At 38.6% G+C, this 25,527-nt stretch overlaps 1 protein-coding gene across 3 annotated transcripts in view; it reads right to left on the bottom strand.

The window, feature by feature from the left end:
• Positions 1–25,527, bottom strand: part of Tao (Serine/threonine-protein kinase Tao) — a 549,291-nt gene that overhangs the window by 73,379 nt on the left and 450,385 nt on the right. For all 3 annotated transcript variants that reach the window (XM_067158891.2, XM_067158894.2, XM_067158892.2), the window contains exon 14: positions 2,098–2,280. In XM_067158891.2, the coding sequence (XP_067014992.1) occupies positions 2,098–2,280 (183 nt within the window). The remainder of the gene's footprint in view (positions 1–2,097; positions 2,281–25,527) is intronic.

Raw genomic sequence — 25,527 nt, 5'->3', positions numbered from 1 at the left:
TGTTAAAATGTTATAAAAACTGCAGTAGTTTAATTTGCGCACGTTACATTTAGAAACTATGTATCTTAGCAGTCGTACCGATTTGTACAGTGAGCACGCTTTCCAATTGAGCTCAAGGTCGCAAAGAACTGTAATTTCAGAAGTGTCAATGCTATTCTTTCTCTTCCCAATTTGCTTGTGACTATTGACAGATAGAATTGAATATAATGCACTTGAGAACCTGATGATTGATACTTACATTCAAAACCATATTGTAGAGTTCAACATAATTTTTAAAAGTCGATGTAGGCCTAATTTACGCGGTACAAGATTTCCATAAACTGACTACGAACAGTATACCGGTGACCAAATTTCAATGGAAGATTTTAAAAAAAAGAGAGAGATTTCGCCATCATGTTGGGCGCTTTGGTATCTAATGCGCTTTATTTTATTAGATTAGAGAATGAAAAACTACTTGTGGTCGATTGATGTTTGGCTTGGCGTTACGGGTATTAGATTTTTCAAACAATTGGGCCGATCAAAGTTGCTGAACTGAAAGAAGTTTTCAGAGGAAACCGACAAAGTTTTCCCTATAAAATTGAATGTAAAGTTTCAAGATTTTTAAGTCGCGCACCGGTAATTAATGTTTGAAGCCGGCCCCGCGGTCCAACTTGCCTGCCTCTCACCTGGAGGGCCCGGGTTTGATTCCCGGCCAGGTCAGGCATTTTTACCTGGATATGAGGGCTGGTTTCAGGTTCACTCATTCTACGATTACCTTTAATTGGGGAGCTATTTAATGGTGAGATGTCGACCCCGGTCTAGAGAGCCAAAATAACGGCCGAGAGGATTAGTCACACTGACCATGCATCACCTCGTAATCTGCAGGCCTTCGGAAGGCCCACTGTGGTTCAACCCGTGGATCTGGGTGTTTTAACAACGTTTAAGAGCTACTATCTCCACAGAATGTTCATGCAACTAGTTGAAGAAACAAATGGAAACAAAACTAGTGTCACATAACTTTGAAAGAATTTCACCATCAAGAATGCAACATTGGATATGCATCAGCAGAAGTTAAAGAATCTTGTATGAAGGGAATTTGGAAGAAGATTTAGTCTCATAGTGCCAATTCTTTTGATTTTGATCCTGAACCCGAACTTACCAGCTCAACACATGAGGACGTAGCCGAGGTAAACATGGATTAACTTCTCCAGTCCCACTCAGCAGAACTCACTAGTGAAGAGCTTCTTGAATGGTGAAGAGGAAGAGGCTCAACTTTGTGAACCTATTAAACAGCATTATAACAAGACAAATGGTCGAATTTTTAAATCACATTCATAAGGCAATCAAAATTATTGAAGAGAATGACCCTAACGTGGACAGAAGTGTTAAAGTTGCCAGCGAGATTCAGAATTCTGTACCTTGCTACAAAGAATTCTACAGGGAGAAGTATCAATCCTTAAATTGCTGTCCCACGACAGAACCAGAGACTCACCAGACCTAGTCATTTAATCATCAGACAGAAGACTCAAAGTTAAGAATATACATACTGTACTGAAGGCATTAATAATAAAATCTTGTACATATTGTAATAAGGGCATGAATAAAAAATCTTGCACTTGTTTAAAACTCATAGGTTTTTTATTTTTTACTTGATAAGTCCCTCTCCTATCTAACCCATTTTATAATACAGTCACTTTACACGTTTTCGTATTATGTGATGATTACTCAGAATGAATTAATCGCATAAAGCGAGGGATACCTGTACTATATACAGTATGTACTAAACTCTGTTGCTGCTGATATTTTCTTCCTGCAATATTTACTTCTGTACTGTACGTAATATGGATGAAACAGTAGTATCACTTTCAAGGAACAAAGGTCTATGGCATTCCGACTCAGCAAGCAATGACGGCTTTGGAGCAAGTTTTCACAAAACTTGCGAAATTGAACTTGACCATTGTTCGGAGTTAGTCTTCAATTCAAAATTGCTCTTGTGCAAAGCCAGGGCATGAGGCTAGTTACGTTATTCAGATTTTAAAAAACTTTCACTTTTAAATAATATCACGCCACTTAAAATAACAGCAGAAATGATTATTAGCTAATGTAGTCATTACTCACCTTCTGCTCTAAGAGTGCACGTCGCACAGAAACCCGGTCTTCCAGCTCCTTGCGCTCACGATTCCGCTGAGCCTCTGCCTGCATTTTGTTCTTTGACTGGTAGGCCATAAGGATCTCCAATTCATAGTGAAGTCTCTCCTTCAAGTGATGGCACTCCAACTCTTGCGACTCATCCAGACGAATCTGCAACACAGACAGTATAGTATTAACTATTTCTGTTTGAAGAGGAATGGGATAGTTTAAAATACACTCTTGGTAGTGGGGGTAAACACTGCATACATACTTCATTACAGACTGGGTATTATGCCTTATTGCATTCAGTTGCAAGCGCCTGCCTCCACAAATCTCCATTTGCAACTAGCTATGTGGCCATGTTTAGTTCCACACCTCTTATCATTAAGGGCCAGTGCTACTGCAGTTTTGCTATCTGGAAGATAAATCTTTACTGGTGTTCTACTAGGGTTTTGTACTAATTTTACTGCACTGGTTAGCCCACTGTTATACCCATTGATTGTACAATGATCCCAAGCAAATGGCAATTTTCTATCTCAAAATCTTTTACGTTCCAAGCTGAATTTAAGCATTTCTTAAAAATATATTTTATGAAATTCTGATAAAGAGAAAGAGAGAGAGAGAGAGATAGATTTATTAAAGAAATAAATCATCCGTCCTCCAATGAGGATGACCATTTGGATCCGGAATACAGTTTCAATTTCAATGGAGTTTAAAAATATCAAGAAATGAAAGGCAAGCATGGAACATAAATAGCTTGCTTTTCTAGGTCCACATCCCGAGCCTGATCCAGGTCCCTTTCAAAGCAAATGGTGGGATCTAAGATCACTGCTTCAATGTCCTCTCTGTTGATGGCTACGATGTCCGCCCTCCGATTAGGGTCATTGGTAGAGACGTAATGAACCTACTCGTGCACCTCCCATCCATGCTGTCTCAAGCCTTGAGCAATCGACGATCTTACACAGTGGTGGCGGTGGTTGCACATTAGTTCAGTGCTCTGGCAGAATCCCAGCACATGTCCAAGGGTTTCTGTCTCGTTGCAGCCATTTTGGCGACAACGGGTTGTGTTAAATGACTCCGGGAACCGACCTGACTGCGGTGAGGTTGCATGTCATCTTCACTGCATTTATGTATTCAGAGGACAGAGGTGATTGATGAGTCATCCAGGAGTTTGCTTTCGGGCAGTCTGAATATAACACTACTCCTTTTCCTTTATGTGGTAGCTGACACCACGACTGAAAGGATCGATATCTCCTACTTTTGCGTAGTTTTCTTCCGTCAATCTTTGGGGGGGACACTTTCCTCTTTTATGTCAAGTCTGTGGAGTGCCATACCTTGTTCTTCAGGTAACTTCCTTACGTATGGTAGGTGAACATCCTGAACATGGAGTAAGCGATTACAAATATTGTAATGCTGTATATTAGCTTCTCATTCTGCGCAAATTATTCCCATCCCTCTGAGGCACTATACAGCATCGAGTTTGGAGTATCATCAGGCAGCATCATTATTTCTTTTACAGAACTTCTTATAATTTTGTCCAGATCTTTAAGAAAAGTGTTTGATAGTTGTGTCAGACAAATTATTTACAAATGTACTAGCTTTATTTTGTGCAATGATATATCAGAATAAAATTCCTGAAACGTCATATCCCAGAGCATGTAGATACTCATAATTTCCCCATTATCCTTGTATTGCTAATAATAGGGAACATTGGTGATCGCAACCATCACTGCCTTATTTAAACACCTGGGGAATACTTGTAAATCCTATAGTGACTTTGGGTCAGGAGGTAAATGTGCTTGCCCTACACTCTCAATGATGCAATGCTCCTTCTCTGATGCTTGGCCTTACATTTTCCCCAATCTGAAGCATGTCCGCAGTACCTCTAAAGTACCTATGGTCAAGTATAACTCTCTTCTGCATCTCCTTTCCTATGCTATGTGTATATGAACTCTTAGTAAATGAGTTTGGGTTTCTTCCTTTCAGTAGTCGTCAGCCTTGGCCGATCCATTCACTGATAATATGCTCATTTGTACACTTTGAATTTAGAAACAACAATACTGTAACCATGACGAATAGAATACCGCTCTCTTAATGTTGTCCCCTGCCGGAGTGTGGACCTACAACAACACGTGCCCCTAATTGCTGACGTAAGTAATAGCGTGTGTGAAGTCATGGTAACAATTTTTAATGCCTATGGAGGGAATTTGTTTGTTTTGATATTTTCTGAAGCCTGCACTAATAACAGCGCAGTGCTTTTTGTGTGCAATCAATTAGTTTTATATTATTTACAGACAATGTCGTACTGTTCCGTTCCTGGTTGTAAATTAGGTTACGGAAGGAAGCCTGATGTAGACGATTTTTATACTGCCAGAAGAAAATAATCTGTTTGCAAAGTCGACGAGAGTTTTTCTGTGGAAAGATAAAGCAATTGTCAGCCAAAAGCAGAATATGTGACCTGCATTTTTTGGTAGATTTAATTAACTTAAAAGGGCGGACAGTTACGTTGAGAGCGGTAAAAACGTTGAACTTCCTTGTGCGAGGTGGAAATTTAAACCAGGAGGGGTGCCTAATATTTTTCCAAATTTACCGAAGTATCTATCCCCTGAGGTAAAATCGCAAAAGGCACCCAGCAGGAAAAGGAATGAAGACAGTATCAAGAATCACGAAGTGAGTGAAGCAGTGATGGCAACAGTGAACGATAACGTTCAAGGTCAGCCTAGTTGTAGTCAAATTCACGGCCAGTCTAGTTCTCTTACTGATGTCCAAAAGCCAAGGCAACTAATGTATGCAACTCATAATGCGAGCTAAATGTCATTTTCCTCAGTCAAAGCTAGGATTAATTTCCTACAGGGGGAGATTAAAAACATGGAATTTTTAATGTTTTATGGGTTCTGTTATTTTTTTATTTTTTGGGTGTTGTATTTGAGAATTTGCGTACTAGTGTGACCTTCACAAAAACAGCTGACCATGCAGTGTTGGTGTTAGGCTCCATTAGCGTGCTCTGGGGGAGGGAACTTGAACTCTGCGAGTGATCTCACTAGGTATTCTATTCGTCATGCTGTAACTGTACATTTGGTCAAATCCATCTATTCAATGCAATTTATGTAAACAATTTTTATGAGTACAGGCTTCACACCGTTTTGTGTCTCCTTCAGCTAATAATCATAGAGTTAATAGTTTGAAAAAAACTTTTTTTTTTATGAACAAGTCCTAACGTGCAAACTCCACTATCTTAAAAAGTCCTTTATTTAATTTAAAATACACATCACAATAACATCATCCATAAAAGTTACGAATTCATCATTAAAATTACTTAAACACCACAGAAAAGAAGATAATTAAAATACAGTCAACTGCCCTAAATGCAGGCCAGAATCAAATGACATCGATTGATTGAGGACATACAACGGTGATCAATGTGATTTGTCCATCGAATGGAGATGTTAAGGGGGTTGTCACACTGGATCGATTGAACGATTGCGACCAATATAATATAATCTAACCTAACAATCATCTTACAAAAATAATTATTGAAACTAATAATTTCATAAACAGAAGGTTTGTGTCCAGAGTAAAATTTAGCTCCAATTTAGAAGGATTCCAATAATGTGTTGTTCATTTTTTTCAGTTCTGTAACAAACACACCTATGGAAGTGGCACCTGGTGTAGGAGAGCCTTCTCATCAAGCTGAAATGGAGGAAGATGAGGAGGCAGAAATAGAGTTTGTGCTGGAGGGGTCTAACTCCTGCAGTTCAAATATTATTGAAGGGACTTCAACTTCCAGTCCAGTGACTTCTGCTTCTACAAAAAACTCAGCCAGAAGTTCAAGAAAGGAAATTTGAAAGTGACAGTGATATGTTAAGTAAATATTTAGAAAAGATACTGAATACAGGAAAGAAAACATAATGCTATTTTTAGAGTGTCTTCATGATGACAGGGAAAGACTGAGTTGAAGTTCAGGAACTGTTGTATACAATGTTAGATCAAGAAAGAATCTAATAAAATATATGTCCTTGAGAAATGTTCTCCTTTTTTAGTTAAATCTGTTTTCCTTCTACTTGTCTGGTGGTGGTGATGATTTTTGTTTTAAGAGGAAGTACAACGAGGTAATCATCCTCTCTGAACAAATTAGTGGAAAAGAAATTTAAAATAAAAACAAAATTATTTATTCAACAAAGGAATTTGAAAACACAGTACAAAATAAAACAAAAATTTATTGAATTAGGCCGAAAAATTACTAACAAATCAAAAGGGAATGTGCGTTCCTTGGGTAACAGTACATTTGTAATTTATATACCCTTGATTAATCCACTATCATGCATAAAGAGGATGACAAGATCAGCAGTAGTTGCGTTATCGGCTAGTATGTGTTCAGGTGTTTCCTGCAGACCGAGGTTCCATCTTAGGCCAGAGAGATCGGCGCACTCTGTGATGATGTGGGCCACGGAGAAGTCAGCACCACAAGAACACACTGGGGGGTCTTCCCTCTTTAGGAGATAGGAGTGCGTAGATCGTAAATGACCTATCCTCTGAGCCTAAACAATACTGTGGCCTCTCTCCGTGAAGGTCGGAAAGAGGACCGCCACACGGTAGTTGTCTTCTGAATTGATCTCAGATTGTTGGGAGTTCGGATAACTAGCCATTCTGATTCCCAGGACGCCAAGATGGTTCAACGTAGCTGAGAACAAATATATTTAGCAGGTACATTGACAGGTCTTGGGGGTAAAATTACCGCTTCCTTTGCAGCTTCATCCACAAGTTCGTTTCCCGCAATCCCAACATGGCTTGGAAGCCACGTAAAAGTGATTCTGGTGCCAGCATCCCTTAACCTGGCTAGAAGGTCACAAATCTGCTGCACCAGTGGGAGTTACGAGAAACAGGCTTCAATAGACTGTCGAGAGCTGAACGAGTCCATACACATAAAGTGGCTTCTTTCGTCACCCAGTGCAAACTGCAGAGCCTCTAAGATGGCATAAAGCTCCACAGTATACATGCTACATAACCAGGAAGCGAGATCTTCGTCCTCATATCATCGGTGACGAAAGAGCAACCAACATTATCTCCGATTTTAGAACCATCCGTGAAGATCTGAGGCCGGATATTGGTGAACTAAGTCCGATAAACGGATGAATCCGTGTTCACCTTGGGTCCACAGAATATATCTAAACATATATCCAGTCGCGGAACTAACCACCGAGGTACCTCGCTAAAAGCGTGTTCGAGACAACTACCAATATCAATATTCAAATCACGACACAAACTCTCAATTTGAAACGCAACCGGTCGTGTGGCATTCGGCCGGTCTTGGTACCTCTGGTGGTATTGGGTAATAAAGATGCATTGATAACTTGGATGTAGCAGCATTTCACGAATTTTGGCAGCGTACGTGAGGAGTAACTGCTGCCTCCTTATCCATAAAGGTGGAACTCCCACTCCAGCAAGTAGGCTGGGAATGGGGCTAGTATGGAAAACTTCCGTTGCCAGCCTAACCCAACTATGGTGAATACTGCCTAAAAGGCTCAGCGTAGATTTTGATGCTGAGCTATAAGCTGCAATTCCATAGTCAAGTCGGGAGAGGTATTAAATTTTTTTCTATTTGCTTTACATCGTACCGACACAGATATGTCTTACGGCGACGATGGGATAGGAAAGGTCTAGGAATTGCAAGGAAGCGGCCGTGGCCTTAATTAAGGCACAGCCCCGGCATTTCACTGGTGTGAAAATGGGAAACCACGGAAAACCATCTTCAGGGCTGCCGACAGTGGGGCTCAAACCCACTATCTCCCGATTACTGGATACTGGCCGCACTTAAGCGACTGCAGCTATCGAGCTCGGTATATTCAATGTTGCTTACTATACTGCCATCCTGGGAGAATACACATTCTAAATACTTACTTGAAATTATCTACCTGTTCCAGTTTTGTATTCCCAACCTGACATTCAGTTCTCTTTAGGTGTCCTCCCTACTGCCATCACTTAGTCTTGAAAAGACTAATTTTTATAGCCATTGCATTTTTTTTTTTAAAGTTGCAAGATATTAGATTGCACAGTTTCAGTAGACCAAGTCGTCCGCATAGGACAAACTGCTTACTACAGTTCTACCTAAGTGAATCCTTCCGTGCCACCTTATACCTTCGTAACTTAGCCTTTATCTCCTCATTCCAAGTAACCTCCTGCCATTGATCATACCTGTTCGTACCAGCAATCATTCTCACTACTTTCATGTCTGTTACTTATAACTTATTAATAACATATAGGCCTACTGAGGGCATCAAGGTAGACCCATTCTTCTATTTCTTGTGCTGTAGATCCATGTAAACAATGAAAAACAAAGGTGAAAAATTCATTTGTAACTAATTTGACAGGTGTTTCTACCAAAGTTTTGTAGATTTCAAACTAAAAATTAAAAAACTGCATTTTGTGTGATGTGATATAAAGGGAATATGATGGCAGAAAATGTATTTATTAACCCTCGAACCAGTAGCTGATGACAGATTGGCAGGTGTGCGCTTATCTCAACCGCTGCTGACGATAGATCGTCAGGTCTACTTTACCAGTAAATATAGCTAGAAGAATTTGTGAATATTTCCGTTAGATGGCAGCATTCACCAGGCATGTTTCCTCCTTGGAATGTGGAATGTTTCGGTGTTAAATACATCCATTTATGTGTGTAAAAGTAAAGAAGAACTCTTAAGGTTTCACTTTACTTTTTCCTGCCTGCTGGCTCTTCAGAAATGTGTGCGCGTGCGTTTTGTATTCAGGAATCATTCAAGGTGAATATTTTCGCACTGCAAGATGTGTGGTTAAGGTTATTTTTAATATTTATAACTTTTGCTTTCTCAACGATTCATTTGTTTCTACATTCGTCCCTGTTTTTATCTCCTCGTAAGATGTGTATTGTTTAATGTAACGCCTTGTGTAATATAAATGTCTACATGCTAGCCTATTTCCCACATTTTGGCTGAAGATGACGCCAAACAGCGTCGAAACTAGTTCCAAGTGTAAATATATGTTGTAAATAAACTACAACATTTTTGTATTGAAAAGGTGGACCCTTTTAAGTTTCCTATCTTCCAACCCGATTTATTTCAATGTGTTATTCTGTCCTTGTCTTTTTTGTGCTTTTTCTTGAATATTTTACGGCTGATGATATCTACAAGTTAGACGAAACATGTCCTGTCATATTTTAAATAATGTTGTTTAAATAATTAGACAATAAACTTTTGGTATTGTAAAGGTGGAATATTGACTTAACCTTAAAGTATACATACAACAATACGGACTTTACAATGAAATTTATTTTATGTAATAATTCTAAATCTGTACGATGTAGACATGTAAGAATCACCAATGTCCCGAAACCAGTAGGCCTAAAGAAATATATTTCCACTGTTAATTGCAGTACCTTCAAATTATAAATTCAAATTTATGTACATAAATGCATCCATTATTTTCAGTCCTTTTTTCATCAATACTTTATCAGCACCCTGTAGAATGCAAAGAGATGTACTTGCCACTAATATCTTATTTGATATATTTTGCCATGGGGCAAAGTTGTTTCGGAGGTGAACATCACTTCTGTTACAAGTGAACTATGTAGGATGAGTGGAATGTAATTTTTTTAAAGACTTTATTGGCGAAGTACCATATAATGTTTTATTTATCATGACCTAATCTGTACTGTTATTTGTAGAGCATAAGATAATTTAATGACCTAACCTGTACTGTATAATGTTGTAACATAGGCATTTGTAAATAGTAGAATTCTGTCTATAGTTCCTGGAAAGATCTAGAAAGTTACATAACTTTTGTACTGGGTGTGTTACTTTGTTGGTATGTCTTCTAGAAAGTGTGTTCTGTTTATTCTGGAAAAATACGACTTTCACGATCGTGCGTATTCTAGAATGTTAGGCAAAGTTCACAATCGAAAGTAAGATTGTGATTGGTGAGTCTAGGTGGCGATAGGGAATACGTGCACGCTGATATTAAACTATAATATACATATTTTAGTGAAACAAACGGGAATGCCTCGGAAAACGAACAGGTAAGTCTAGCAGAAAAACTAAGGCGTCATAAGTAACTAATTTGGTGAATCTAGGCGAGGTTAGGGCAGACTCCTGTATGAAAACCAAATCGGAACATTAGGGAATTTTTAGCAGGAACGGAATTCAAGAGTGCTTACCCAAGGAGTGTGCCATCCCGAAAACCGAGAGACGTCATCCAGATAGCCTGCTCGCAGACAGATAAACCGAGACCGACAGAAATCAGGATACAGAATCTATTCGAACACTACCTCGCTCACTATATATAGGAAATACTGGCCTTGGAGGCAACCAATCAGCGTGCACGTATTCCCTATCGCCACCTAGACTCACCAATCACAATCTTACTTTCGATTGTGAACTTTGCCTAACATTCTAGAATACGCACGATCGCGAAAGTCGTATTTTTCCAGAATAAACAGAACACACTTTCTAGAAGACATACCAACAAAGTAACACACCCAGTACAAAAGTTATGTAACTTTCTAGATCTTTCCAGGAACTATTGACAGAATTCTACTATTTACAAATGCCTATGTTACAACATTATACAGTACAGGTTAGGTCATTAAATTATCTTATGCTCTACAAATAACAGTACAGATTAGGTCATGATAAATAAAACATTATATGGTACTTCGCCAATAAAGTCTTAAAAAAAATTACATTCCACTCATCCTACATAGTTCACTTGTAACAACTTCTAACTTTAAACCTTAAAAAATCATTGTGAATAATGAGTTTAACAATACTGTCAGCCTTTCCTGAATTTGTTCCTGTAATTTGTTTGCCTGATGTCTGTTAGTGACTTCATTTTTTTCCATCAATTCCCTGTAAGTATTGAAGTGGAATTCTCCAAGGCTGTCACGTTTAAGGAAAATTTGCCTTGGCTACTGCGATCATCTGGTTCTTTCCTTTCTCCTAATAAATTCATACATTAGAATAATATATTTTCCCGAATTATCACTTTCACAACACATTCTTTTCCGCTCGTGAATATGAATAATGGCAGTTGGTTGCACCTGACTGTTCGATGCTCTGTGTGTACCTCATGCAGACGTGCAAGTGTCAAATAGAAAGACCTGCACATGTCCTCTATCTCGGCACGATACCCTAAGGTACAGTTTGATCGAGTGCCCTAGTATCACTAGCCCTCCAGGTAGATCTGTGAACTCTGGAGTTAACATTTAATAAAACAAAGTTGATACACCATCCACCTCGCAGCAAGAAAAATCTTTTCTGTTCTGAATGCCACATATCCTGTACAGGCTCACCTATCACTAAACATGGTTCAAGGTGGTACTGCAGCCAACTTACTGAACACACGTCTTCCTTGGAGCACAAATGACAATACTGCACAATCTGATTCAGTAGAAACTTGGAAGAAACATGAAGCTATGAGTAGACAGACGGGAATGAAAACATTACTAAAAGACTTGAAACAGATGGCTGGAGAAAAGAAAAAACCATGGCACTACAGCTCTTGAAGGGCCTTGGCCCACCACGCGACTGCTGCTCAGCCCAAAGTTTTGCAGATTATGAGGTGTCATGTGGTCAGCACGACGAATCCTCTCGGCCGTTATTCTCGGCTTTCTTGACCGGGGTCGCTATCTCACCGTCAGATAGCTCCTCAATTCTAATCACACAGGCTGAGTGGACCTCGAACCAGCCCTCAGGTCCAGGTAAAAATTCCTGACCTGGCTGAGAATCGCACACGGGGCCTCCGGGTAAGAGTTAGGCACGCTACCCCTACACCACGGGGTGGGCCTGAAAAGAACACTGGTCTTCAATATGAGCTAATAGATTTAATTTCCTTCTGTATGTGGCATCACAATTTGAAGTTGTAACTACTCCTACAATATACTTTAACTTGGTTGAGCGCCAGTTGCTGTAATAAGCAACAAAATTCGGAGAGCATACTTCTTATCTAAATTATTCTCAAGGCGTGAGGTGATAAACTCACACATCTGGCAATAACAAAGAATATGGATCAGGACAATTGCAGATTATTGTTGCATTTCCACAACTGAGGATTGTACTTGGAAATACAAGTGCAATTTATTATTATACAAAGAAAACTGAATTCATGACTATAGTTTAGATCACAATGATCTTGCATTGCCATACTTCAACACTAAAAAATATACCCTGTGAGATTTGTTGCTACATAAAAATTGATCTAAATTTAAAAAGCTGTCATCATTCAGCATGAATTAATTGTGAGATCGCCGCTGATTATATTCTTCTTCACGTTATTTTATGCATAACATGTCTAATGCTGTAATTACCTGATGTCGGCACACACCACTGTTGAACTTTAAATTCCTGAAAAACCCTAGGGTAAAAGTCTGAAGCCGTCTGCTGTTATCTTCTTATGTAACCTGGAGCTGACCTACTTTCCCCTCTCCGAGTGTAGTAAGTTCCAATGCGGTTACGTCCAGTCAGTATTTATTGTAAGAAATTGGAAAACGCTACAGAAAAACCTGTAATATTCAGGCATACTATCTAGTTTCACACGTCTTGATAGCTAATATAGAGACTGTTGAAGTAATTACAACAGTTCTATGCGATATTAGATGTACCTACATTAGATTCAATTCTCGAACATAAGTTCGCGAATTACATAGTAGAATTCAATAAAGAATTCGAAGTACCATGATGACTTAACTGAATATATCAGTTAAATTCAATATATATTTCCTATACCTCTGCAGACCACGGTGAATCTATTGAAATAAACTTACATAGCAAAGTCCTACCTCGCAATTAGATGCTGCTGCTTCACTATCAGCCCAGTACAAGTCTCTACTCAGATCAGACCACCACTCATACCTCTTTGACGATTCTTAGACCACCCCTTAGCTCACACAACTATCCTTACATCGACTTATATAAACTCGTGATGACACCTCATCTCCCTAGTATCTGGTTATCCCTTCCACATCGACACACGGTAGCTGGCGAATATGTACACACTATCGAACCACGTGGTCACGCACTCTACAAAAGTAGTCGTGTCTTAATAGCTTCCCCACACATACAAACGATGACTAGCTAGATGTGTCAGCAGAAAATTTACTTGCCTAATACAGTCTCGGTTAAACATAGCCTTGGTTGCAAAATATCATGCCAGCTCATTTGCCCACAGTTACAAATTACAGTATAACTACTTCAAATCAACAAATCTCACTCATTCATGTACAGAATAATTTTTTTTAAAAATTTCCTTATCCAATGATTAAATGGCATAATATGCACGATACCTAATTATATTACAGTCTAAATGATAAAATCTAATGAATCGGGTTAATTAATGCTGAATGAAATCTGTAACCATGTTGTACAAACTAGACAGCCTTGCAAGTAGAGTTTTTGTTTCTGTGTTAGAAAAGAGGTGTTGTTTGCATGTATGTTGTGGGCTGCGTCTTGCATCTTACAAGTGGATAAAAAGGAGGGAATATTCAACATCTCAGAGCAAATTTGTTAAGACTTCCTTTCCAGTGTAACACCACCATGTCCATCAATGCTGCTGCTTTAAGTTCCTAAAACAAAATGAAAACGCTAACCTTGCAGTTTTATAGTGTTTCACATGCACAGGAATGTAAATTCTCCCTTGCTAAGAAGCCAATGTCTTGAATACCAGACATGTACCTTAGTGGACTCCCAGGATTAAGGAAATGTATCCAGCTATTTCTAATTACAAGAGACATACATTTAAGTTAAACAAAGACAACAGTTACCTGTATTTCCTATATCCATGGGTCAGACATGTCAAATGACAGCCATTAAACAACTTACATGACATGCACCATCAAGGACCAAATACAATTTAACGTATGAGGGTCCTTCGTGGCTCTCAGCACATGTTTATACATATAAACATGTTACAGAGAAGCTATTCCAGTTCCTCATACAAACATCACATCAATGACATGAACTTTATACTTAGAGAGAACGCTTCTGGTCAATACAGTGCACGCGCATTCGGCGCAGCAGTCTGCTCGCACCATGCAGCAGAATGATGCAAGTGTGGAATTAGAGAGTGGGTGAACTGCATCTACAGAAGATTTTCACTGAAATATTATTTTCAGAGTATTTTCAATGTGTGTAATCATAACAACATCAGCAGTAATATAATTCATACCTGAATAAAATATGTACTACTGTAATATATATATTACAATTTAATCCAGAACTAGGTACAACTTTCTAATTTTGATACATAAGAGAATATAACTCTCATCCCTGTTTACACTACACCCAAATCACAGTTGCACTCTCATCATCTACACAAATAATGATGACTTTTGGTGGTATAACAGTGCACCCAGGGCTGCACGAATACCGTATAATCCCAAATACCACCCGCACTTTCCCCCCAAAATATTGGTTCTAAATCTTGGGCGTGGGTCGTATTCAAGCTGTTCATTCTTGTAAATATTTACTACGTTCACATGGAGTATTGAAAGAGATTTGAATATGGTTACTGTACTCAATATACCGCATGTAAACGGGCATTCAGGTCTTATTGTGTTTTAGTTGTGTTCTAGAAAACAAGATCGATTTTTCCTCAATACGGTTACAGTGGCATGTAAAAGCAAAATGTAAGGTAATGAAATATGGTAAATCAATGAAAATGGGTAAATATGCGGTAAATATGAAAGCTGCTGCTGCGGATGCTCGATCATCATCTGTTTCACAAGTGTTGCTGGCATGCTGGGGCGCGAATAGCTGATCTTGCGGGATATCGTACTTTGCAAGAGTCGAGACTGTTGGTTACGGAAGACTACCTCGCTCACATTCGAGTTCCGTATCTGTCCCATAAAAGTGCTGTCTCGATAGTAAGCGATGGATTCAAAACGGCGTCTGCGGTCATTTACTGTGAGTGAGAAACTTATTGTAAGCGAAACTGAAATATACGGAAATCGTGTCGTTAGCAGAAAGTACGATATTGATGAATCGTGTATTCGTGATTGGTGGAAGAAGAAAAACTTCTCAAAAGAACTCAAAACACAGGGTTTTACTGCAAGCCATGGATGGATCCAAAACTTTTATCAGAGAAAGGGATTGTGCATTCGGAGACGTACACCTATTTCACGACGTCTCCCCGGGGCGTATGAAGAAAAATTAATGGCCTTTCAGCATCACATTATTCATTTGAGGAAGCAAAATTCTTATTTGCTGTCGCAAATTGGGAATGCTCACCAGACACCTGTTCATTTTGAAATGCTGTTGGAAAATGCAGTGGATACGAAGGGTTCTAGAAGTGTAACCATAAGAACAGGTGGTAACGAAAAGCAACGATGCACGGTAATGTTGTGCTTATTAGCGGATGGAACCAAACTCCCTCCATATGTGGTTCTGAAAAGGAAAACACTTTCGAAAGGAAACTTGCCGTCTGGAGTTATTGTTAGAACACACGAGTCCGGCTGGATGGATAGTGCATTAGTTGAGGACTGGGTGAAGTGCGTTTGGCAATGTCGCCTGGGAGCTTTGTTACAAAAATGAAACAGGCTTGTGTTGGACAGTTACCGAGGACATACAACTGACGCTGTACAAGATATGAGGAGGAAAGGAAAAACCGATCTTGCGATGATTCCCGGAGGACTCACTTCTATTCTACAGCCGTTGGACGTGTGCGAAAATAGGCCTTTCAAAACTGCAATGAAATAGTTGTACACCGATGGTGATAGTGATTACGCGCTAACACCAACCGGATGAGTGAAGAGGCCTGAAGTGAGACTAATATGCAGCTGGATCAAGACCGCATGGGTGCGCATTCCCAATGATCTAGTGACCAAAAGATTTAAGAAATGTGGAATTTCAATTCAGTGGACGGTAGTGAGGATGACTATTTGTGGAAAGATGCCAGTGTTGAAAATTCCTATGGTGAAACTTCAGATGACGACGGTGAACTGTGAACAAACTAAGTATTGGACCAATTTTATTTACGATTTTTGTGATTTATTAAGTGTATGCTGTTTGAATTTATATTTGTGGTATATATGAAGAAAATTAAATAGGTAAGTAAGTTATTTGATTTATTTTTTCCGTATTTTGTAGTCTCAAACTGCCCAAATTATTTTATTTGAATTTTTCTGTAATGTTTTGGGATAAGTAACTTCAAATGGATCTAAAACAACTTAAAAATAAGTTATTTAAAACATTTATTGCACAGAATTGGTGAAATTGAATGTGTCCATATGGACACACTGGGCACTTAGTCACTCTATCATGTTAATCATGATTTACCCTGGACTGATTCTAAGTATCATACAGATTTCCTGGTATAAATTTATCACACGAGATTGTGAAAATAATGCACCAGAGAGACACTGTTGGCAGAAACAATCGATTTTAACTGTATTCTGAGAGTTCCTTATTATTGTAAAATCAAATAAACTGATAGAAGATATTAGTTAACTTCTTGCTGCCTGCATTGAAGATCTGTCATACATACAGTCAGTCCATTGGCATTCGTGGTAGTTCGCGAAACATTCCACACAGAGTCCAACTTTACCACAGCCGATGATTTTTTTTTTTGCACAGCACGCTCCTACACACCTTCCCTTCTTTTCATTCTTTACAATGTAGTGTTTGTAGCCATCGTACCTGATGTCGCTTGGAACTCGCTTCTTAGATGTGGAATGTAAGCCAGCAGATGGCCTTCCTGTTGCACTGATGAGATTCTTGTATCGATTCAAGTAAGTTAGTACAATTTCTCGCCTGAAATCTAGTTGGTTTAGTCTGATTCCTCCTTGCCTTTCCAACTGTCAAGCATTATGGACCGATACAGCAATAAGCCATAACAGAATCTGCCAGTACCATTTCTTATTTCTAATGTTTATCCTGTATGTGCCAGTATTCTGATCCATTCGGTCCACGCCACCCATAAACTTGTTGTATCCTCCAACCATATCAGGACGTTCAATGCAGATAAACTGTTTATCTTTTACCGAATATCTCTTTACTGAAGACAATGGATGTACACCAGCGCAGGTTGATGCCACGGCAACAACAGAGTTATCCACCCATTTTACTACCAGAGCCCCATCGTCCTTACACAGAGACTGTTCAAAATGTCCCCTCTCTTTCTTGATCATACTTTTATTGGGAGGTAAAGGACAGGTTTTGGGAATCTTGTTTTCCCTAATTGTACCTGTTCCAACATATCCTCCTTCACATAGAAATGACGACAAGTCAAAACCTGTAAACAGGTTATCAAAGAAAAACAGGAAGGGCAACCTTTTCATTTCAATACTGAAGTCATCGATCATTTGAATCAACAGCATGGCTGCCTTTCCAAAGTGGGTCTCATATTCGCTGTTGGGATGGTGACATTTTCCTTGATAGATAGAAAAATTAACCAAGTATCCAGACATTGGGCATAAACACCATGCCTTGTACCCAAACCGGATTGGTTTGCCCCTAATAAATTGTTTGAGAGAATGTCTCCCAAAATATTTTATCACTGATTTATCATAAGACAGCTGCTGTTCAGGGACAAAGTGTTCTCTGCATTTTAGTAGTATTTTGTCAAGGAGAGGTCGAAGTTTCCACAGCTTGTCATTTAGATCAATTTTGTTGCTGTCTATACAGTGGAGGAACCGAAGGATTTGTTCAAATCGGCTTCTTCTCATAGCATTCGTTACAAGCTCGTAACTCATAAGATAATATAATCTTTTACTAGGGATAGGGTTGTAACCACTTAAAATAAGGATACCAAGGAAGCAATGCATTTCTTCACAAGTTATCAACGAATTTGGACAGTTTTTGAAAACAGCATATTTGTTTGACTCTTCAACCAATAATTTAACAATATCATCATCGACGAATTCTTCAAAAATATGAACTCTAGTTTTTGCACAATAAATACTAAAGTCAGGATCAGGAAATGTCCTAAGATTACACTCGAAATCACCATTTACCCACTGTTTTTGCCTGTGTTTGGTCAAGTAATCAAGGTTTCGTGGCTCAGTTTCCACTTCCTTGTCAACTAGTCTCACTTCTGCTTGAGAACGAAGTTGCCGAGAATTTAGGTTGTCAGGTATACCTGCAGCCTAATCGCCTGAATCTTCATCCGTCAAAATTGCTTGATCAGGAGGTGCTATGAACACTGTATCTGTTTCTGGGGTACTGTCATCTTCTTTGAAGAGAATGTCGAGAGCCTCCTGAACTGTTAGATCAGAATTTAATATCCTTGACAGCGACCTATGGAGATAATAGAACAGTAGTACAGTACTTCGGTAGTACTCCGTCATGTTCGTGATAATAGTAATAATAAAATTTATATTATTATATGTGCTGTTATATTTATGACTGAATACATATTATGCAATTAACACAACTGCAATGAATAGAATTTGTGACTCTACATCTGCCCACCGTGTCCAGGACATGGTAGGATAAACGAGGTCCTGAACACTAGACTAATTGATAATTTTCCATTTAGGCACATAGCCTGTAATAACTACAATGTTTTATACTGCCACAAATAACTAAATAAGAAACTTAAACAAATATGAACTAAGAAAGCTACTTACTCTGTGTCAATGTCCATCATTTCCACATCAAAGTTTAAACTCCCAACTCAGAAGCTCATAACTGCCACTCAACAATGAACCAGCAACAGAAAATGAAACATTAGATAGATTAAACTTTCCCTTTCCAGTGTGAATTGTTACCAACCCAAATTGTGAAAGACAAAAATTACAAATGAAGAATTAGGATGATATTACATACATGTCCATATGGACATGCAGGGAATTCAAGAGTTAATTTGGTGGCGGGTGGTATTCTGGATTATACGGTAATATATTCGTCCTTAGTTTCATCCATTATGCGTATTCTTTCGCTACTCATAATAGTGACTTCTCGTTCCTCAGTAATGTGCTGCCTTTAGTATTGACTTCATCACTAACATCTTGTGAACCATGTGACTATGCAACAATGGGGAGGCTTGTGCGTCTCAAGACGCAGATAGCAGAGCGATAGATGCAACCAAACATAAGAAATAAACATGAGAAATGCAGGAGTTGGCTGAATACAGAGATGCCAACAGTTAAAGGTGGTCACCAGTAGTGAGAATCTCAGAAGGGATGGTGAGGAAAGCGACATCTCTCGAAAATTATAATAAGCAATTTTAAACAATGTCAGCATGTTTTTCTATTCCTACGCGTTACAGATACTAACATAATTAAGTTAGTTTTCTTGCAGCCCCTTCACAGTTGCTTCTTTTGCCTCAGATTCTTCTCAGAAAACTGCTTTTAATAGCAGATCTCATTACAAAATATCCACTTCATGTCCATACCGATACAACAATCTGACAATCAAAGAAATATTTAGCCACCTAATCGATACTTTTACGCATATTTGCCTTCAGCAATTTTATAAAATCATTAATAGTACATGTTTTGCAGTCATCATCAGCTATATTTACATAAGTTTAGGTGTAAATAAGGTAAAAGTATGCACATTATATGTTCTCGTATTAGCCTTGATAATTTCAAATGGGAAAATTAAAAGTTTTTGTCTATTAGGGGAGGATGGTTGTGGTATGGGGGTGTTAAAAATTTCTCCTCTTACAATTAGAAGGTAAAAACATCTTTTAAGTCTCTTTTTTAGCTTCTGCTTGGAAACATATTTGAAAAACACTGATTATCTTTTCACCAACTAACTACTTAAGATGATGTTAAAGTGTAATTAAAACTTATTCTAAATTAAAATATTAACAAATACATATGCCCGCTTCCAATCAAGGAGTTAAAATCGTCTTTTTAAGTCCTATTCATATTTGTGTTTGCAGGCTTGTGGAAAAAGCTGATCAACCTGCTTTTCTTATTGCCAAAGAAAGATTGCATCTCAGTGTTGGGACATGTTCAGAAGTTATTATGTCCACAGACCATATAATTAAGCTGCTGGTAACATGATCTGCAACCGGCAGAAAATAGGTGAAAATAATTTAAAATTTCATTTTCGAAAGTGTTGCATTTAGATCTCTTAGGAAAAAAGAGAGGGTAGTGTTTTGAAAAATCCTATCTTACCCCTGTCTGGATTCTGTGTCCTCCGTCCTCGATCTGGTATAGTAGCGATGTGTTGTAGCCTGCTTGCTAGCACGGTTCGGCGGGGAGAGGGGAGACAAGGGCATGTTGTCATGTTGTTGTTTCTCGACAGAAGGGGGTTGCTAACTGTGACTTAGAGATGTCATACTTGTTCGGTTTATTTGCTAAGCTTGTCTGCTTCCTTTCTAATAATTCCATACATCTTAAGTACTGTATGTGTTCATGTAGAAGGTTTCTTTGTTAGTTTGTATCAATTAAATTCTGATCCTTATTCGTTAACTTATCAAGAAGGATGTTTATGTTTCTAAATTATTCATAAGTCTTCCCTTGTTTATCCTGTCTTCAAGGTCCTGTTTAATGTTGATGAATTTATGTCCAGTTTCCTTCATGTGAGCCCCCATTGTGGAGAACCTTCTATATTTCTCTGTGCTGACATGCTCCTGATACATGTTTGCGAAATTAATAACTGGTTTGACAGAAGGCAGTTTGGGTTTAGGAAAGGTTATTCCACTGAAGCTCAGCTTGTAGGATTTAAGCAAGATATAGCACATATCCTGGATTCAGGAGGCCAATTGGACTGTATTGCGATTGGCCTATCTAAGGCATTTGACAGGGTAGATCATGGAAGACTACTGGGAAAAATGAGTGCTATTGGACTAGAAAAAAGAGAGACTGAATGGGCTGCTATATTTCTAGAAAATAGAACTCAGAGAATTAGAGTAGGCGAAACTTTATCTGACCCTGTAATAATTAAGAGAGGAATTCCTCAAGGCAGTATTATTGGACCTTTATGTTTTCTTATATATATATCAATAATATGTGTAAAGAAGTGGAATCAGAGATAAGGCTGTTTGCAGATGATGTTATTCTGTACAGATTAATAAGTAAGTTACAAGATTGTGAGTGGCTGCAGGGTGACCTCGATAGTGTTGTGAGATGGACGGTGGGCAATGGTATGATGATAAACGGGAAGTCAGGTTGTGAGTTTCACAAATAGGAAAAGTCCTCTTAGTTTTAATTACTGTGTTGATGGGGTGAAAGTTCCCTTTTTTTTTTTTTTTTTTTTGCTAGGGGCTTTACGTCGCGCCGACACAGATAGGTCTTATGGCGACGATGGGATAGGAAAGGCCTAGGAGTTAATTAAGGTACAGCCCCAGCATTTGCCTGGTGTGAAAATGGGAAACCACGGAAAACCATTTTCAGGGCTGCCGATAGTGGGATTCGAACCTACTATCTCCCGGATGCAAGCTCACAGCCGCGCGCCTCTACACGCACGGCCAACTCGCCCGGTGAAAGTTCCTTTTGGGGATCACTGTAAGTACCTAGGTGTTAATATAAGAAATGACCTTCATTGGGGTAACTGCATAAATATGATTGTTAATAAAGGGTACAGATGTCTGCACATGGTTATGCGGGTATTTAGCGGTTATAGTAAGGATGTAAAGGAGAGGGCTTATAAGTCTTTGGTAAAACCCCAACTAGAGTATGGTTCCAGTGTATGGGACCCTCATCAGGATTACTTGATTCAAGGACAGGAAAAAATGCAAAGAAAAGCAGCTCGATTTGTTCTGGGTGATTTCCGACAAAAGAGTAGTGTTCCAAAAATGTTGCAATGTTTGGGCTGGGAAGACTTGGGAGAACGGAGACGGGCTGCTCGATTAAGTGGTATGTTACAAGTAACAACTCTCATTATTGTTCTGTATTGAAGATGACGTTAGGCATAGAATTTCAAGGATAATTTAATAAAAACCACCTATTCAATACTTTATTTGCTAAGCTCGTTTGCTTCCTTTGAATAGGGTTTAAAAAAAATTAAATTATCCTTGAAATTCTATGCCTAAGTGGTATGTTCCGAGCTGTCAGTGGAGAGATGCGTGGGAGGACATAAGTATACGAATAAATTTGAGCGGTGTCTTTAAAAGTAGGAAAGATAACAATATGAAGATAAAGTTGGAATTCAAGACGACAAATTGGGGCAAATATTTGTTTATAGGAAGGGGAGTTAGGCATTGGAATAATTTACCAAGGGAATTGTTCAATAATTTTCCAATTTCTTTGCGATCATTTAAGAAAACACTAGGAAAACAACAGATAGGGAATCTGCCACCTGGCGACTGCCCTAAATGCAGATCAGTAGCGACTGATTGATCTTATTGAAAAATTTCATCCGGACTGTCTGACATATGAAACCTTGTATTGGGAACAAGTCAACTACTACTACTACTACTACTACTACTACTACTACTACTACTGCTGCTGCTGCTGCTGCTACTACTACTTCTTCTTATTAATATTATTATGAGAATATTACACAATGTGCATGCATACAGACTTATGTACACAGTTGAACTAAAATTAATATTAAAATTAATATAAGATTGACAACATTAAAACAAACAAGAAAACTCAAGAGAAAATATCCTAATGAATATTCCTTTCTTTATAATTCATAAAAAAAGGTCAATTTATAAATTAAAAACTATGCAATTTATAAGGAATTGTCGAAATGAAGAAATCCAGATATCACAGTGTGGCTCTTATTCCTCTTGGGAATCAGAGAGCCTCGTTAATGTTCTCCAGCAGACACTTGATAGCAGGTGTGGTTGACGCCCTTTTTGGAAGCCAAATTGCTCGTCAGGTATCATTGAGTCCATTAAAATTGATAGGCGGTTAAATATTAATTTGGATAGAATTTTGAGCCCTTATTCTCCAAAGCTATTCCTCGATAAGAATTTGGGTCATCTGTCTTGCCTTTGCATGTCAAGACATTAACCTTGTGAGCGGCAGATCAGGAGGGGAGAAGGCATTTAAATATCGAATCCGGTCCCATGTTGAATAAATGTTGTGAATAACATCTTTACAACACGTAATTAGTATTGAATAGGTTGAACTTTATAAATAACTCATCTCTGTGACCTCAGTTCAATACGGAAACAAGAATGAAACTCACATCTTTGAATAACGAAGCTTACCAGGCAAAACTCAAGGCCTATCATTATAGGAACCTTAAAATAAAAATTGCAAAAATGGGCACGGACATTCATTTCTTAAAACAGTGCTTAGAACATAACCTAACGCCTAACTTCCTCGAAGCGAACACCAAAAGACAACAAAAATCACCTCAACACAAGAGTACACAAAATAAAGTTACAGTGAAACCTCGTTAATTCGAAGTCGTTGGGACTAAAAAATCGGACTTTGAATTACGTGATTTCGAATTAACCGCCAATTCGCAATTCAGAAGTACCAACCCTTGCCGCGATACAAAATATTCTAAGGCCCGTTACTGCATGCAGTTAACCTTAATTCACAGTTCATACCTTTCAAATGCCATGAAAAAAGAACTACAGTGAAACTCTTAAGAAGTTTTTCAAGGGACTGCAAAAAAAAACACTTCTTAAGCAGGAAACTTCTTAAAAGGGGTAATGCCCAAAAACTTATTATGTACTTTGAAATACATGTGAAACACACAACCAACAGATTTCCTTGTTTGTGAACAATATCGAAATAGGCTGATATATAAGAGCTACTAACAGAAAGCTACAATATAAAAATTCGATTATCATGACAATATTTTTAGAGATAAAGTAAAATAATTGAACATACCGTATTATAAATATATTTGATAAGAGAAGGGAACATATTAAGTTATATAAAAACATTGCAAGGTTTGCTAATTTTAGCAGGCAGAACCATTTTCTTCCACGCTTTCCTTTCCTCCGCACTTACAGTCTCTGCTTCGCAACAAATTGTTTTGTAAATGATGCGGCCTCGATTTTTAAAGCCACCCGTTCGACGCGGTAAAAGGTACCCTTAATTTGCGTGTGGCTTTCTCCTGCACAATACTCCCACTGAAAGGTATGTTTAAACTTCGCTGCTGTTTAAACCACATTAGCAGAGCTTGTTCTATTTCATCGTACTTTTCAGATTTAACTTCCTTACAATTTGCTGAAGTATTCCCTGCAGAAGAAGAGATCTCTTTTTTCTTCGCTATAATACCGTTCAAAGTAGACGGCGGCATCCCCAGCTCCTTTGCCAAAGCAACACGGGAAAGTGTAGATGACTCCACTTTCCTTATAATCTCCACTTTGTCTTTTATTTTTAGTGCCTTTCGCTTGATCTCTTTCCTCTGAATCCCACTCATTTTCACTTGAAAAGTTTGTACGTTGATATTACAAGTACAACTAACTTCACCGACTCCTATTCATACTAATTACGATGCTACACTATGCTTGGCAATCCGTAGCTTAGGCTTACAAGACGCAAAGACAAGACGTGTACTATAGTTTGTTAGCTTGTGCTTTCTATCTTCCTCACACCCCTGACACCTGCTTCAAGGATAACGACAGCAAATGGGAAATCTAGCAACTTATTCTTAAAGATCTTAGAACCTAGGCCTAAATCGCCCCTGCATGCCTACTGGTTGTCACGGCAACGGGCGTAGTTTCTGGCTGTTTCACAAGTATCGCATGGCCAAGCCAGTATCAAATTTATTTTCCCGCTTCAATCCTCTTCATGCTATAGGTAATGAAGAAAAGAAACACAGGTTCGAAATTGCAAAAATGAGTGCATGGAAAAGTATCTGGGGTATTACGTGGGAGTGATAAAGGCGCAGTAGCAACGCTAGCACATCGAAACGTAAACAGTTTATTTCCCCGCGAGAATTTTATTTCATGTCTCCTCATCCTTGTACTACGTTCTAATAATGCAATGTAATAATTATGAGTGACACGATAATACAATGTTTAGCTCGTATAAACATAAAATCAAAAATAACTTTCAATTTTATGCCAACACGTGGTATTGCAATGCGTCTGTGTGCCTCCCACCAACACCCAGTTGGCTATCAACATTCGTTCAACTTCGTAAATGATCGGGATCTTTCGACTGGCTGTGGCGGCATGTGTAACAGCTGGCAAGTCGGCTGTTTCCTGCATAGAGTCGGGAAGTTGTTTTTATTCACCTCACTAATGATGGACATGGAAAATCTTATCAGTTTAGTTCAAAAACGTAATTTCCTCTACGGCAAGACCCATAAGTATTATTGCAACAACAATGTAAGAGAGAATGCCTGGAAGGAAATAAGCAAGGGAATGAAAAATCAAACAGGGTAGAATATTCAATTTTGTGGTAGATTAACAGTAATGTTGTGGACAAATACACTTTACGGTTTTTAATTAATGTTTAGGCCACCTCAGTTAATGACTTCACCCTGTCGCAGCCCGCAAATTACTGCATTAAAGATTTTTCGAACCATCCATTGCGTGCTTTATGTTTCCCACGTAGAATCCCGTTCGATTCTATTCCGCAAG

The sequence above is a fragment of the Anabrus simplex genome, chromosome X (genome assembly GCF_040414725.1).
Source record: "Anabrus simplex isolate iqAnaSimp1 chromosome X, ASM4041472v1, whole genome shotgun sequence".
Taxonomy (NCBI): domain Eukaryota; kingdom Metazoa; phylum Arthropoda; class Insecta; order Orthoptera; family Tettigoniidae; genus Anabrus; species Anabrus simplex.
This window is presented reverse-complemented; position numbering and strand designations above follow the sequence as displayed.